Consider the following 14809-nt stretch of genomic DNA (forward strand, 5'->3'; position numbering starts at 1 on the left):
TCTCTTTCTCTCTCTCGTTATACTCGCTGCATCTCTCTCTCTCTCGCTATACTCGCTGCATCTCTCTCTCTCGTTATACTCGCTGCACCTCTCTCTCGTTATACTCGCTGCATCTCTCTCTCTCTCTCTCGTTATACTCGCTGCATCTCTCTCTCTCTCGTTATACTCGCTGCATCTCTCTCTCTCTCTCGTTATACTCGCTGCATCTCTCTCTCGTTATACTCGCTGCATCTCTCTCTCGTTATACTCGCTGCCTCTCTCTCTCTCGTTATACTCGCTGCATCTCTCTCTCTCTCGTTATACTCGCTGCATCTCTCTCTCTCTCGTTATACTCGCTGCATCTCTCTCTCTCTCGTTATACTCGCTGCATCTCTCTCTCTCTCGTTATACTCGCTGCATCTCTCTCTCTCGTTATACTCGCTGCATCTCTCTCTCTCGTTATACTCGCTGCATCTCTCGTTATACTCGCTGCATCTCTCTCTCTCGTTATACTCGCTGCCTCTCTCTCTCTCGTTATACTCGCTGCCTCTCTCTCGTTATACTCGCTGCCTCTCTCGTTATACTCGCTGCCTCTCTCTCGTTATACTCGCTGCCTCTCTCTCGTTATACTCGCTGCCTCTCTCTCTCTCGTTATACTCGCTGCCTCTCTCTCTCTCGTTATACTCGCGGCCTCTCTCTCTCTCTTTATACTCGCTGCCTCTCTCTCTCTCGTTATACTCGCTGCATCTCTCTCTCTCGTTATACTCGCTGCCTCTCTCTCTCTCGTTATACTCGCTGCCTCTCTCTCGTTATACTCGCTGCCTCTCTCGTTATACTCGCTGCCTCTCTCTCTCTCGTTATACTCGCTGCATCTCTCTCGTTATACTCGCTGCCTCTCGTTATACTCGCTGCCTCTCTCTCGGTATACTCGCTGCCTCTCTCTCGTTATACCCGCTGCCTCTCTCTCGTTATACTCGCTGCCTCTCTCTCGTTATACTCGCTGCCTCTCGTTATACTCGCTGCCTCTCGTTACACTCGCTGCCTCTCTCGTTATACTCGCTGCCTCTCTCGTTATACCCGCTGCCTCTCTCTCGTTACACTCGCTGCCTCTCTCGTTACACTCGCTGCCTCTCGTTACACTCGCTGCCTCTCTCGTTATACTCGCTGCCTCTCTCGTTATACTCGCTGCCTCTCTCGTTATACTCGCTGCCTCTCTCGTTACACTCGCTGCCTCTCTCGTTACACTCGCTGCCTCTCTCGTTATACTCGCTGCCTCTCTCGTTATACTCGCTGCCTCTCTCGTTATACTCGCTGCCTCTCTCGTTATACTCGCTGCCTCTCTCGTTATACTCGCTGCCTCTCTCGTTATACTCGCTGCCTCTCTCGTTATACTCGCTGCCTCTCTCGTTATACTCGCTGCCTCTCTCTCGTTATACTCGCTGCCTCTCTCGTTATACTCGCTGCCTCTCTCGTTATACTCGCTGCCTCTCTCTCGTTATACTCGCTGCTCCTTAAAGCAATAGAGGAGAACATTGCAAGGAATCACTGCTTTAAGTAATCAGATGTGTTGAGTACTCTCATTGTCTACGAGTCATCAACGCCAGGAATCATCAACGCTAGGAATCATCAACGCTAGGAATCATCAACGTTAGGAATCATCAACGCTAGTAATCATCAACGCTAGGAATCATCAACGCTAGGAATCATCAACGCTAGGAATCATCAATGGTAGAAATCATCAATGGTAGAAATCATCAACGCTACGAATCATCAACGCTACGAATCATCAACGCTAGGAATCATCAACGCTAGGAATCATCAACGCTAGAAATCATCAACGCTAGAAATCATCAACGCTAGGAATCATCAATGGTAGAAATCATCAATGGTAGAAATCATCAACGCTACGAATCATCAACGCTACGAATCATCAACGCTACGAATCATCAACGCTAGGAATCAACGCTAGGAATCATCAACGTTAGGAATCATCAACGCTAGTAATCATCAACGCTAGGAATCATCAACGCTAGGAATCATCAACGCTAGGAATCATCAACGCTAGGAATCATTAACGCTAGGAGTCATCAACGCTAGGAGTCATCAACGCTAGGAGTCATCAACGCTAGGAATCATCAAAGCCAGGAATCATCAACGCCAGGAATCATCAACGCCAGGAATCATCAACGCCAGGAATCATCAACGCTAGGAATTCATCAACGCTAGGAATTCATCAACGCTAGGAATTCATCAACGCAAGGAATCACCAACGCTAGGAATCAAAAACGCTAGGAATCATCAACGCTAGGAATCATCAAGGCTAGGAATCATCAACGCCAGCAATCATCAACGCCAGGAGTCATCAACGCCAGGAATCATCAACGCTAGGAATCATCAACGCTAGGAATCATCAACGCTAGGAATCATCAACGCCAGGAATCATCAACGCCAGGAATCATCAACGCCAGGAATCATCAACCCCAGGAATCATCAACCCCAGGAATCATCAACGCTACGAATCATCAACGCTACGAATCATCAACGCTACGAATCATCAACTCTACGAATTATCAACGCTACGAATCATCAACGCAAGGAATCAAAAACGCTAGGAATCAAAAACGCTAGGAATCATCAACGCTAGGAATCATCAACGCTAGGAATCATCAACGCTAGGAATCATCAACGCTAGGAATCATCAACGCCAGGAATTATCAACGCTAGGAATCATCAACGCCAGGAATCATCAACGCCAGGAATCATCAATGCCAGGAATCATCAACGCTAGGAATCATCAACGCCAGGAATCATCAATGCCAGGAATCAACGCCAGGAATCATCAACGCCAGGAATCATCAACGCCAGGAATCATCAACGCCAGGAATCATTAACGCCAGGAATCATCAATGCCAGGAATCAACGCCAGGAATCATCAATGCCAGGAACAACGCCAGGAATCATCAACGCCAGGAATCATCAACGCCAGGAATCATCAACGCCAGGAATCATCAATGCCAGGAATCAACGCCAGGAATCATCAACATTAGGAATCATCAACGCAAGGAATCATCAACGCCAGGAATCATCAATGCCAGGAATCAGCGCCAGGAATCATCAACGCTAGGAATCATCAACGCCAGGAATCATCAACGCCAGGAATCATCAACGCCAGGAATCATCAACGCTACGAATCATCAACGCCAGGAATCATCAACGCTAGGTATCATCAACGCCAGGAATCATCAACGCCAGGAATCATCAACGCCAGGAATCATCAACGCTAGGAATCATCAACGCTAGGAATCATCAATGGTAGAAATCATCAACGCTACGAATCATCAATGGTAGGAATCACCAACGCTAGGAATCATCAACGCTAGGAATCATCAATGGTAGAAATCATCAACGCTACGAATCATCAATGGTAGGAATCATCAACGCTAGGAATCATCAACGCTAGGAATCAATGGTAGAAATCATCAACGCTACGAATCATCAATGGTAGGAATCATGAACGCTAGGAATCATCAATGGTAGAAATCATCAACGCTACGAATCATCAATGGTAGGAATCATCAACGCTAGGAATCATCAATGGTAGAAATCATCAACGCTACGAATCATCAATGGTAGGAATCATCAACGCTAGGAATCATCAATGGTAGAAATCATCAACGCTACGAATCATCAATGGTAGGAATCATCAACGCTAGGAATCATCAACGCCAGGAATCATCAACGCTAGGAATCATCAACGCTAGGAATCATCAATGGTAGAAATCATCAACGCTACGAATCATCAACGCTAGGAATCATCAACGCTAGGAATCATCAATGGTAGAAATCATCAACGCTACGAATCATCAATGGTAGGAATCATCAACGCTAGGAATCATCAACGCTACGAATCATCAATGGTAGAAATCATCAACGCTACGAATCATCAATGGTAGAAATCATCAACGCTACGAATCATCAATGGTAGAAATCATCAACGCTACGAATCATCAATGGTAGGAATCATCAACGCTAGGAATCATCAACGCTAGGAACTACGAACACGAACAAGGAGACACAGGTGGAAACTGAGTACCCACATGAGCCACAGAGACGTTAGAAAGAACTTTTTCAGTGTGGGAGTAGTTAACAGGTGGAATGCATTAGGCAGTGATGTGGTGGAGGCTGACTCCATACACAGTTTATAATATAGATATGATAGAGCCCAATAGGCTCAGGAACCTGTACACCTGTTAATTGACAGTTGAGAGGCGGGACCAAAGAGCCAGAGCTCAACCCCCGCAAGCACAAATAGGAGAGTACAACCTTAAGGCCATGGGACGAGAAGAATATAATTAGTTACTTTGACATGAGGCGAGGAGTGAGTGCCAAGCCTTGGCACTGGCACCTTCCCCTCTACCCTCGTCGCTTGAGGCCTGGCACTCCCCTCACCAACACTCACCCGCCACTCACAACAACCCTCTTGATCACCAGCTGTTCAGCAACTGTTCGTAATGTTACGTTGGTTGAACAAGTAGTTCCTGGGCCGCCTTGACAACGAGGCCATTGGCACCACGGGCACACATCAGTTAGTTAATGTTCCGGGTAGGTTCGCCAATCTTGGCTCGAGCAGCACATATGAGGCCACGTGTGGGGGAGAGTGGGGAGAGAGGGAGAGGGGGAGGGAGAAGGGGAGGGAGAAGGGGAGGGAGAGGGAGAGGGAGAGGGAGAGGGAGAGGGAGAGAGAGGGGGAGGGAGAGGGGGAGAGAGAGAGAGAGAGAGAGAGGGAGAGTGGGGAGAGAGGGAGAGAGGGAGAGAGGGAGAGAGGGAGAGGGGGAGGGAGAGGGAGAGGGGGAGAGAGAGAGAGGAGTTATCACCTGTTACACCTCCCCCCACCTCCCCACCCCCCTCACACACACGCGCACGTGCGCGCTCATATACACACGTCAATAAACACCTGTTGCTTCCCTTCCCCAGCACACACCTGTTGCTTCCCTTCCCAGCACACACACCTGTTGCTTCCCTTCCCCAGCACACACACACACCTGTTGCTTCCCTTCCCCAGCACACACACACACCTGTTGCTTCCCCTCCCCAGCACACACACACCTGTTGCTTCCCTTCCCCAGCCACACACACACCTGTTGCTTCCCTTCCCCAGCACACACACACCTGTTGCTTCCCTTCCCCAGCACACACACACCTGTTGCTTCCCTTCCCCAGCACACACACACCTGTTGCTTCCCTTCCCCAGCACACACACACACCTGTTGCTTCCCTTCCCCAGCGCACACACACACCTGTTGCTTCCCTTCCCCAGCGCACACACACACCTGTTGCTTCCCTTCCCCAGCGCACACACACACCTGTTGCTTCCCTTCCCCAGCGCACACACACACACCTGTTGCTTCCCTTCCCCAGCACACACACACACCTGTTGCTTCCCTTCCCCAGCACACACACACACCTGTTGCTTCCCTTCCCCAGCACACACACACACCTGTTGCTTCCCTTCCCCAGCACACACACACACCTGTTGCTTCCCTTCCCCAGCACACACACACACCTGTTGCTTCCCTTCCCCAGCACACACACACACCTGTTGCTTCCCTTCCCCAGCACACACACACACCTGTTGCTTCCCTTCCCCAGCACACACACACACCTGTTGCTTCCCTTCCCCAGCACACACACACACCTGTTGCTTCCCTTCCCCAGCACACACACACACCTGTTGCTTCCCTTCCCCAGCACACACACACACACCTGTTGCTTCCCTTCCCCAGCACACACACACACCTGTTACTTCCCTTCCCCAGCACACACACACACCTGTTGCTTCCCTTCCCCAGCGCACACACACACACACACCTGTTGCTTCCCTTCCCCAGCACACACACACACCTGTTGCTTCCCTTCCCCAGCACACACACACACCTGTTGCTTCCCTTCCCCAGCACACACACACACACCTGTTGCTTCCCTTCCCCAGCACACACACACACCTGTTGCTTCCCTTCCCCAGCACACACACACACCTGTTGCTTCCCTTCCCCAGCACACACACACACCTGTTGCTTCCCTTCCCCAGCACACACACACACCTGTTGCTTCCCTTCCCCAGCACACACACACCTGTTGCTTCCCTTCCCCAGCACACACACACACCTGTTGCTTCCCTTCCCCAGCACACACACACCTGTTGCTTCCCTTCCCCAGCACATACACACCTGTTGCTTCCCTTCCCCAGCACACACACCTGTTGCTTCCCTCCCCCAGCACACACACACCTGTTGCTTCCCTTCCCCAGCACACACACCTGTTGCTTCCCTCCCCCAGCACACACACCTGTTGCTTCCCTCCCCCAGCACACACCTGTTGCTTCCCTTCCCCAGCACACACACACACACCTGTTGCTTCCCTTCCCCAGCACACACACACCTGTTGCTTCCCTCCCCCAGCACACACACACCTGTTGCTTCCCTTCCCCAGCACACACACCTGTTGCTTCCCTTCCCCAGCACACACACCTGTTGCTTCCCTCCCCCAGCACACACACACCTGTTGCTTCCCTCCCCCAGCACACACACCTGTTGCTTCCCTCCCCCAGCACACACACACCTGTTGCTTCCCTTCCCCAGCACACACCTGTTGCTTCCCTTCCCTAGCACACACACACACACCTGTTGCTACCATCCACCACCAGCACACACCTGTTGCTACCATCCACCACCAGCAGACACACCTGTTGCTACCATCCACCACCAGCACTCACACACCTGTTGCTACCATCCACCACCAGCACACACACACCTGTTGCTTCCCTTCCCCAGCACACACCTGTTGCTACCATCCACCACCAGCAGACACACCTGTTGCTACCATCCACCACCAGCACACACACACCTGTTGCTTCCCTTCCCCAGCACACACCTGTTGCTACCATCCACCACCAGCAGACACACCTGTTGCTACCATCCACCACCAGCACACACACACCTGTTGCTACCCTCCACCTCCACCACACACCTGTTGCTACCATCCACCACCAGCAGACACACCTGTTGCTACCCTCCACCTCCACCACACACCTGTTGCTACCATCCACCACCAGCAGACACACCTGTTGCTACCATCCACCACCAGCACACACACACCTGTTGCTACCATCCACCACCAGCACACACACACCTGTTGCAGATGCCAGCAGGCAAGAGGGGAAGGTGCTCCAGGTGTGTGGTTACATCCTCCACCACACTGGAGCTCTGAAGGCACCAGTATGGGAGAGGGAACTGACCAACAACATTATATCCCAGCAACAGCCAAATCCAGGAACAAGTAGCAGGAACAAGTAGCAAGGGGAAATAACTCAAATTATCCACAATAACACATGTGAAATCGGTACAAGTGTGGTGTTGTCAAGCGGGTGTGTGTGCGGGCCAGCGCCGCCCCCACTCGCCCCACATCTGCCTCAAACACACAAACTTCTCCGAGCGTCAGAATTACATTTTCTTTAAAAAGTTTTCTCTCAGATCAGCAAAGTTTCGGGTCGGTGTGTCGCTGAGATAGGCCACACCTACCCAAACTGCCGGAAGGGTTGGAAAGTTTGGAGAATCTGGTCCCCCAGGAAGGTCTTCACCGGCTTGGTGGGGGGGGGTGGGGGTGAATGAGGTGCCGGGGACCATTGTTTACTCATTCAAGTGTCGCGTTGTTAATGCTTGCTTGGTTGACAGGTGGCCAGCAAGCCTGCCTTTCCTGCGTCTCTGACTACTAGTATATCTGGCTGTATACCTGCATACCTGACTGTATACACCTGTATACATGACTATACTCTGCTGTATACCTGACTGTATACTACACCTGTATACATGACTGTTGCTAGTTGCTGTAGCAACATATTACGTCTAATTACGACTGATTGAGCCGCCGCAGTTGGATAATTGAATTCGCTGGTTACTTGGTCCAGTTAACTTTACTGTCCCAAGTTGGGGCGTTGTTCTGTCTCGCCCGACTGTCAGCCTGTCGTTACTGTGACGGGCCGCTGACGACCCCCAAGGCTCCTGGGACGACCCCCCACGCACCTGGGACGACCCCCAGGCACCTGGGACGACCCCAGGCTCCTGGGACGAACCCCAGGCACGACCCCCAGGCACCTGGGACGATCCCCAGGCTCCTGGGACGACCCCCAGGCTCCTGGGACGACCCCCAGGCTCCTGGGACGACTCCCAGGCTCCTGGGACGACTCCCAGGCTCCTGGGACGACTCCCAGGCTCCTGGGACGACTCCCAGGCTCCTGGGACGACCCCCAGGCTCCTGGGACGACCCCCAGGCTCCTGGGACGACCCCCAGTCTCCTGGGACGGCCCCCAGGCTCCTGGGACGGCTCCCAGGCTCCTGGGACGGCTCCCAGGCTCCTGGGACGACCCCCAGGCTCCTGGGACGACCCCCAGGCTCCTGGGACGACCCCCAGGCTCCTGGGACGACCCCCAGGCTCCTGGGACGACCCCCAGGCTCCTGGGACGACCCCCAGGCTCCTGGGACGACCCCCAGGCTCCTGGGACGACCCCCAGGCTCCTGGGACGACCCCCAGGCTCCTGGGACGACCCCCAGGCTCCTGGGACGACCCCCAGGCTCCTGGGACGACCCCCAGGCTCCTGGGACGACCCCCAGGCTCCTGGGACTACCCCCAGGCTCCTGGGACGACCCCCAGACTACTGGAACGACCCCAGGCTCCTAGGACGACCCCCAGGCTCCTGGGACGACCCCCAGGCTCCTGGGACGACCCCCAGGCTCCTGGGACGACCCCCAGGCACCTGGGACGATCCCCAGACTACTGGAACGACCCCAGGCTCCTGGGACGACCTCCCTAGCAACGTCCTCAGCTTCCCCTCACCCTCCTCCCTAGCAACGTCCTCAGCTTCCCCTCACCCTCCTCCCTAGCAACGTCCTCAGCTTCCCCTCACCCTCCTCCCTAGCAACGTCCTCAGCTTCCCCTCACCCTCCTCCCTAGCAACGTCCTCAGCTTCCCCTCACCCTCCTCCCTAGCAACGTCCTCAGCTTCCCCTCACCCTCCTCCCTAGCAACGTCCTCAGCTTCCCCTCACCCTCCTCCCTAGCAACGTCCTCAGCTTCCCCTCACCCTCCCTAGCAACGTCCTCAGCTTCCCCTCACCCTCCTCCCTAGCAACGTCCTCAGCTTCCCTCACCCTCCTCCCTAGCAACGTCCTCAGCTTCCCCTCACCCTCCTCCCTAGCAACGTCCTCAGCTTCCCTCACCCTCCTCCCTAGCAACGTTCTCAGCTACCCTCACCCTCCTCCCTAGCAATGTCCTCAGCTTCCCCTCACCCTCCTCCCTAGCAACGTCCTCAGCTTCCCCTCACCCTCCTCCCTAGCAACGTCCTCAGCTTCCCCTCAGCCAGCCTCCTGGTGACGTCACATCACAACAGCTGCGGATGTGTTCATTGAAATGATTTCCAGTTCTTTATACCCCACTCTCCCCTCACTCTCACACTCTCCTCTCACTCTCACACTCTCCCCCTTCACTCTCCCCTTACTCTCACACTCTCCCCTCACTCTAGCACACTCTCCCCTCACTCTAGCACACTCTCCCCTCACTCTAGCACACTCTCCCCTCACTCTAGCACACTCTCCCTCACTCTAGCACACTCTCCCTCACTCTAGCACACTCTCCCCTCACTCTAGCACACTCTCCCTCACTCTAGCACACTCTCCTCTCACTCTAGCACACTCTCCCCTCACTCTAGCACTCTCTCCCCTCACTCTAGCACACTCTCCCCTCACTCTAGCACACTCTCCCCTCACTCTAGCACACTCTCCCCTCACTCTAGCACACTCTCCCCTCACTCTAGCACACTCTCCCCTCACTCTAGCACACTCTCCCCTCACTCTAGCACACTCTCCCCTCACTCTAGCACACTCTCCCCTCACTCTAGCACACTCTCCCCTCACTCTAGCACACTCTCCCCTCACTCTAGCACACTCTCCCCTCACTCTAGCACACTCTCCCTCACTCTAGCACACTCTCCTCTCACTCTAGCACACTCTCCTCTCACTCTAGCACACTCTCCTCTCACTCTAGCACACTCTCCCCTCACTCTAGCACACTCTCCCCTCACTCTAGCACACTCTCCCTCACTCTAGCACACTCTCCCCTCACTCTAGCACACTCTCCCCTCACTCTAGCACACTCTCCCCTCACTCTAGCACACTCTCCCCCACTCTAGCACACTCTCCCCTCACTCTAGCACTCTCTCCCCTCACTCTAGCACACTCTCCCTCACTCTAGCACACTCTCCCTCACTCTAGCACACTCTCCCTCACTCTAGCACACTCTCCCTCACTCTAGCACACTCTCCCTCACTCTAGCACACTCTCCCTCACTCTAGCACACTCTCCCTCACTCTAGCACACTCTCCCTCACTCTAGCACACTCTCCCCTCACTCTAGCACACTCTCCCCTCACTCTAGCACACTCTCCCCTCACTCTAGCACACTCTCCCCTCACTCTAGCACACTCTCCCCTCACTCTAGCACACTCTCCCCTCACTCTAGCACACTCTCCCCTCACTCTAGCACACTCTCCCTCACTCTAGCACACTCTCCCCTCACTCTAGCACACTCTCTCCTCACTCTAGCACACTCTCCCTCACTCTAGCACACTCTCCCTCACTCTAGCACACTCTCCCTCACTCTAGAACACTCTCCCCTCACTCTAGCACACTCTCCCCTCACTCTAGCACACTCTCCCCTCACTCTCACACTCTCTCTCACTTATACGCACCAAAAACTCCATACACAAAGTCAAGACAGTATACCCCTCATTTTATACATATATGTATACCCTAAACACATCAACAATACATAACCTGGTCCACAAATGTATTAACAAATTAACCCTCGTCACCATTCAGAGCAGGATTGTATCAACACCATCACGGCGGTGATTGTATCAACACCATCAGGGCGCTGATTGTATCAACACCATCACGACGGTGATTGTATCAACACCATCACGGCGGTGATTGTATCAACACCATCACGGCGGTGATTGTATCAACACCATCACGGCGGTGATTGTATCAACACCATCAGAGCGGTGATTGTATCAACACCATCAGGGCGCTGATTGTATCAACACCATCACGGCGGTGATTGTATCAACACCATCAGAGCAGGATTGTATGAACACCATCAGGGCGGTGATTGTATCAACACCATCACGGCGGTGATTGTATCAACACCATCACGGCGGTGATTGTATCAACACCATCACGGCGGTGATTGTATCAACACCATCAGGGCGGTGATTGTATCAACACCATCACGGCGGTGATTGTATCAACACCATCAGAGCGGTGATTGTATCAACACCATCACGGCGGTGATTGTATCAACACCATCAGGGCGGTGATTGTATCAACACCTTCAGGGCGCTGATTGTATCAACACCATCAGAGCGGTGATTGTATCAACACCATCAGGGCGCTGATTGTATCAACACCATCACGGCGGTGATTGTATCAACACCATCAGGGCGCTGATTGTATCAACACCATCACGGCGGTGATTGTATCAACACCATCAGGGCGGTGATTGTATCAACACCATCATTGCGGTGATTGTATCAACACCATCAGGACGGTGATTGTATCAACACCATCAGGGCGGTGATTGTATCAACACCATCAGAGCGGTGATTGTATCAACACCATCAGGGCGCTTATTGTATCAACACCATCAGAGCGGTGATTGTATCAACACCATCAGGGCGCTGATTGTATCAACACCATCAGGGCGCTGATTGTATCAACACCATCAGAGCGGTGATTGTATCAAAACCATCAGGGCGCTGATTGTATCAACACCATCAGAGCGTGATTGTATCAACACCATCAGAGCGGTGATTGTATCAACACCATCACGGCGGTGATTGTACCAACACCATCAGAGCGGTGATTGTATCAACACCATCAGAGCGGTGATTGTATCAAAACCATCAGGGCGCTGATTGTATCAACACCATCAGAGCGTGATTGTATCAACACCATCAGAGCGGTGATTGTATCAACACCATCACGGCGGTGATTGTATCAACACCATCAGAGCGGTGATTGTATCAACACCATCACGGCGGTGATTGTATAACCTGATTGTATGGACATTGTGGCTCTCTAAACTTGTTAATTTAACGATACTAACTCGTGTGAGTTAATTAACACGTTCCGGTGCAGACTTAAAGCTGAAGTGAGGAATATTAACATTTTTAGGCTGAGTAAGTTAAGGTATATAATATCTGAACTTACACAGGTGTTCCTTGGGGACTACCACAGGTGTTCCTTGGGGACTATCACAGGTGTTCCGTGGGGACTATCACAGGTGTTGCTTGGGGACTATCACAGGTGTTCCTTGGGGACTATCACAGGTGTTGTTGCTTGGGGACTATCACAGGTGTTCCTTGGGGACTGTCACAGATGTTCCTTGGGGACTATCACAGGTGTTGTTGCTTGGGGACTATCACAGGTGTTCCGTGGGGACTATCACAGGTGTTCCGTGGGGACTATTACAGATGTTCCTTGGGGACTATCACAGGTGTTCCTTGGGGACGATCACAGGTGTTCCGTGGGGACTATCACAGGTGTTCCGTGGGGACTATCACAGGTGTTCCTTGGGGACTATCACAGGTGTTCCGTGGGGACTATCACAGGTGTTCCTTGGGGACTATTACAGGTGTTCCGTGGGGACTATCACAGGTGTTCCGTGGGGACTATCACAGGTGTTGTTCCGTGGGGACTATCACAGGTGTTGTTCCGTGGGGACTATCACAGGTGTTGTTCCTTGGGGACTATCACAGGTGTTCCTTGGGGACTATCACAGGTGTTCCTTGGGGACTATCACAGGTGTTCCGTGGGGACTATCACAGGTGTTCCGTGGGGACTATCACAGGTGTTCCGTGGGGACTATCACAGGTGTTCCGTGGGGACTATCACAGGTGTTCCGTGGGGACTATCACAGGTGTTCCGTGGGGACTATCACAGGTGTTCCGTCGGGACTATCACGGGTGTTCCGTGAGGACTATCACAGGTGTTCCTTGGGGACTATCACAGGTGTTCCTTGGGGACTATCACAGGTGTTCGTGGGGACTATCACAGGTGTTGTTCCTTGGGGACTATCACAGGTGTTGTTCCTTGGGGACTACCACAGGTGTTCCTTGGGGACTACCACAGGTGTTCCTTGGGGACTATCACAGGTGTTGTTCCTTGGGGACTACCACAGGTGTTGTTCCTTGGGGACTACCACAGGTGTTGTTCCTTGGGGACTATCACAGATGTTCCTGAGACCAGCCTCAGACCACAGCGCCACAGACAACAGTGCCACAGACCAGCCTCAGGCAACAGTGCCACAGACCAGCCTCAGACAACAGTGCCACAGACCAGCCTCAGGCAACAGTGCCACAGACCAGCCTCAGGCAACAGTGCCACAGACCAGCCTCAGGCAACAGTGCCACAGACCAGCCTCAGACAACAGTGCCACAGACCAGCCTCAGACAACAGTGCCACAGACCAGTCTCAGACAACAGTGCCACAGACCAGCCTCAGACAACAGTGCCACAGACCAGCCTCAGACAACAGTGCCACAGACCAGCCTCAGACAACAGTGCCACAGACCAGCCTCAGACAACAGTGCCACAGACCAGCCTCAGACAACAGTGCCACAGACCAGCCTCAGACAAGTGCCACAGACCAGCCTCAGACAACAGTGCCACAGACCAGCCTCAGACAACAGTGCCACAGACCAGCCTCAGACAGTGCCACAGACCAGCCTCAGACAACAGTGCCACAGACCAGCCTCAGGCAACAGTGCCACAGACCAGCCTCAGGCAACAGTGCCACAGACCAGCCTCAGGCAACAGTGCCACAGACCAGCCACAGACAACAGTGCCACAGACCAGCCACAAACAAGTGCCACAGACCACAGTGCCACAGACTAGCCTCAGACAACAATGCCACATACCAGCCTCAGACAACAGTGCCACAGACCAGCCTCAGACAAGTGTCACAGACCAGCCTCAGACAACAGTGCCACAGACCAGCCTCAGGCAACAGTGCCACAGACCAGCCTCAGGCAACAGTGCCACAGACCAACCTCAGGCAACAGTGCCACAGACCAGCCACAGACAACAGTGCCACAGACCAGCCACAAACAACAGTGCCACAGACCACAGTGCCACAGACCAGCCTGCAGACAACAGTGCCACAGACTAGCCTCAGACAACAGTGCCACAGACTAGCCTCAGACAACAGTGCCACAGACCAGTCTCAGACAACAGTGCCACAGACCAGCCTCAGGCAACAGTGCCACAGACCAGCCTCAGACAACAGTGCCACAGACCAGCCTGCAGACAACAGTGCCACAGACCAGCCTGCAGACAACAGTGCCACAGACCAGCCACAGACAACAGTGCCACAGACCAGCCTGCAGACAACAGTGCCACAGACCAGCCTGCAGACAACAGTGCCGCAGACCAGCCACAGACAACAGTGCCACAGACCAGCCTGCAGACAACAGTGCCACAGACCAGCCTGCAGGCAACAGTGCCACAGACCAGCCACAGACAACAGTGCCACAGACCAGCCTGCAGACAACAGTGCCACAGACTAGCCTCAGACAACAGTGCCACAGACTAGCCTCAGACAACAGTGCCACAGACTAGCCTCAGACAACAGTGCCACAGACTAGCCACAGACAACAGTGCCACAGACCAGCCACAGACAACAGTGCCACAGACCACAGTGCCACAGACTAGCCTCAGACAACAG

The 14809-nt window shown here is 53.3% G+C and overlaps 1 protein-coding gene across 1 annotated transcript; it reads left to right on the forward strand.

Annotated features, from left to right (window-relative positions):
- The first annotated feature begins 13317 nt into the window (after positions 1-13317).
- On the forward strand, positions 13318-13980 carry LOC138353784 (protein IWS1 homolog). The gene has a single exon (XM_069307185.1). The coding sequence runs from the start codon at positions 13318-13320 to the stop codon at positions 13978-13980; it is 663 nt and encodes a 220-aa protein (XP_069163286.1).
- Positions 13981-14809: the final 829 nt, after the last annotated feature.

This window comes from Procambarus clarkii, chromosome 59, assembly GCF_040958095.1.
Source record: "Procambarus clarkii isolate CNS0578487 chromosome 59, FALCON_Pclarkii_2.0, whole genome shotgun sequence".
Classification (NCBI taxonomy): domain Eukaryota; kingdom Metazoa; phylum Arthropoda; class Malacostraca; order Decapoda; family Cambaridae; genus Procambarus; species Procambarus clarkii.

Excerpts from the sequence above, each read along its gene's own strand:
- LOC138353784 (XM_069307185.1), top strand. The coding sequence starts at position 13,318 with ATGTTCCTGAGACCAGCCTCAGACCACAGCGCCACAGACAACAGTGCC.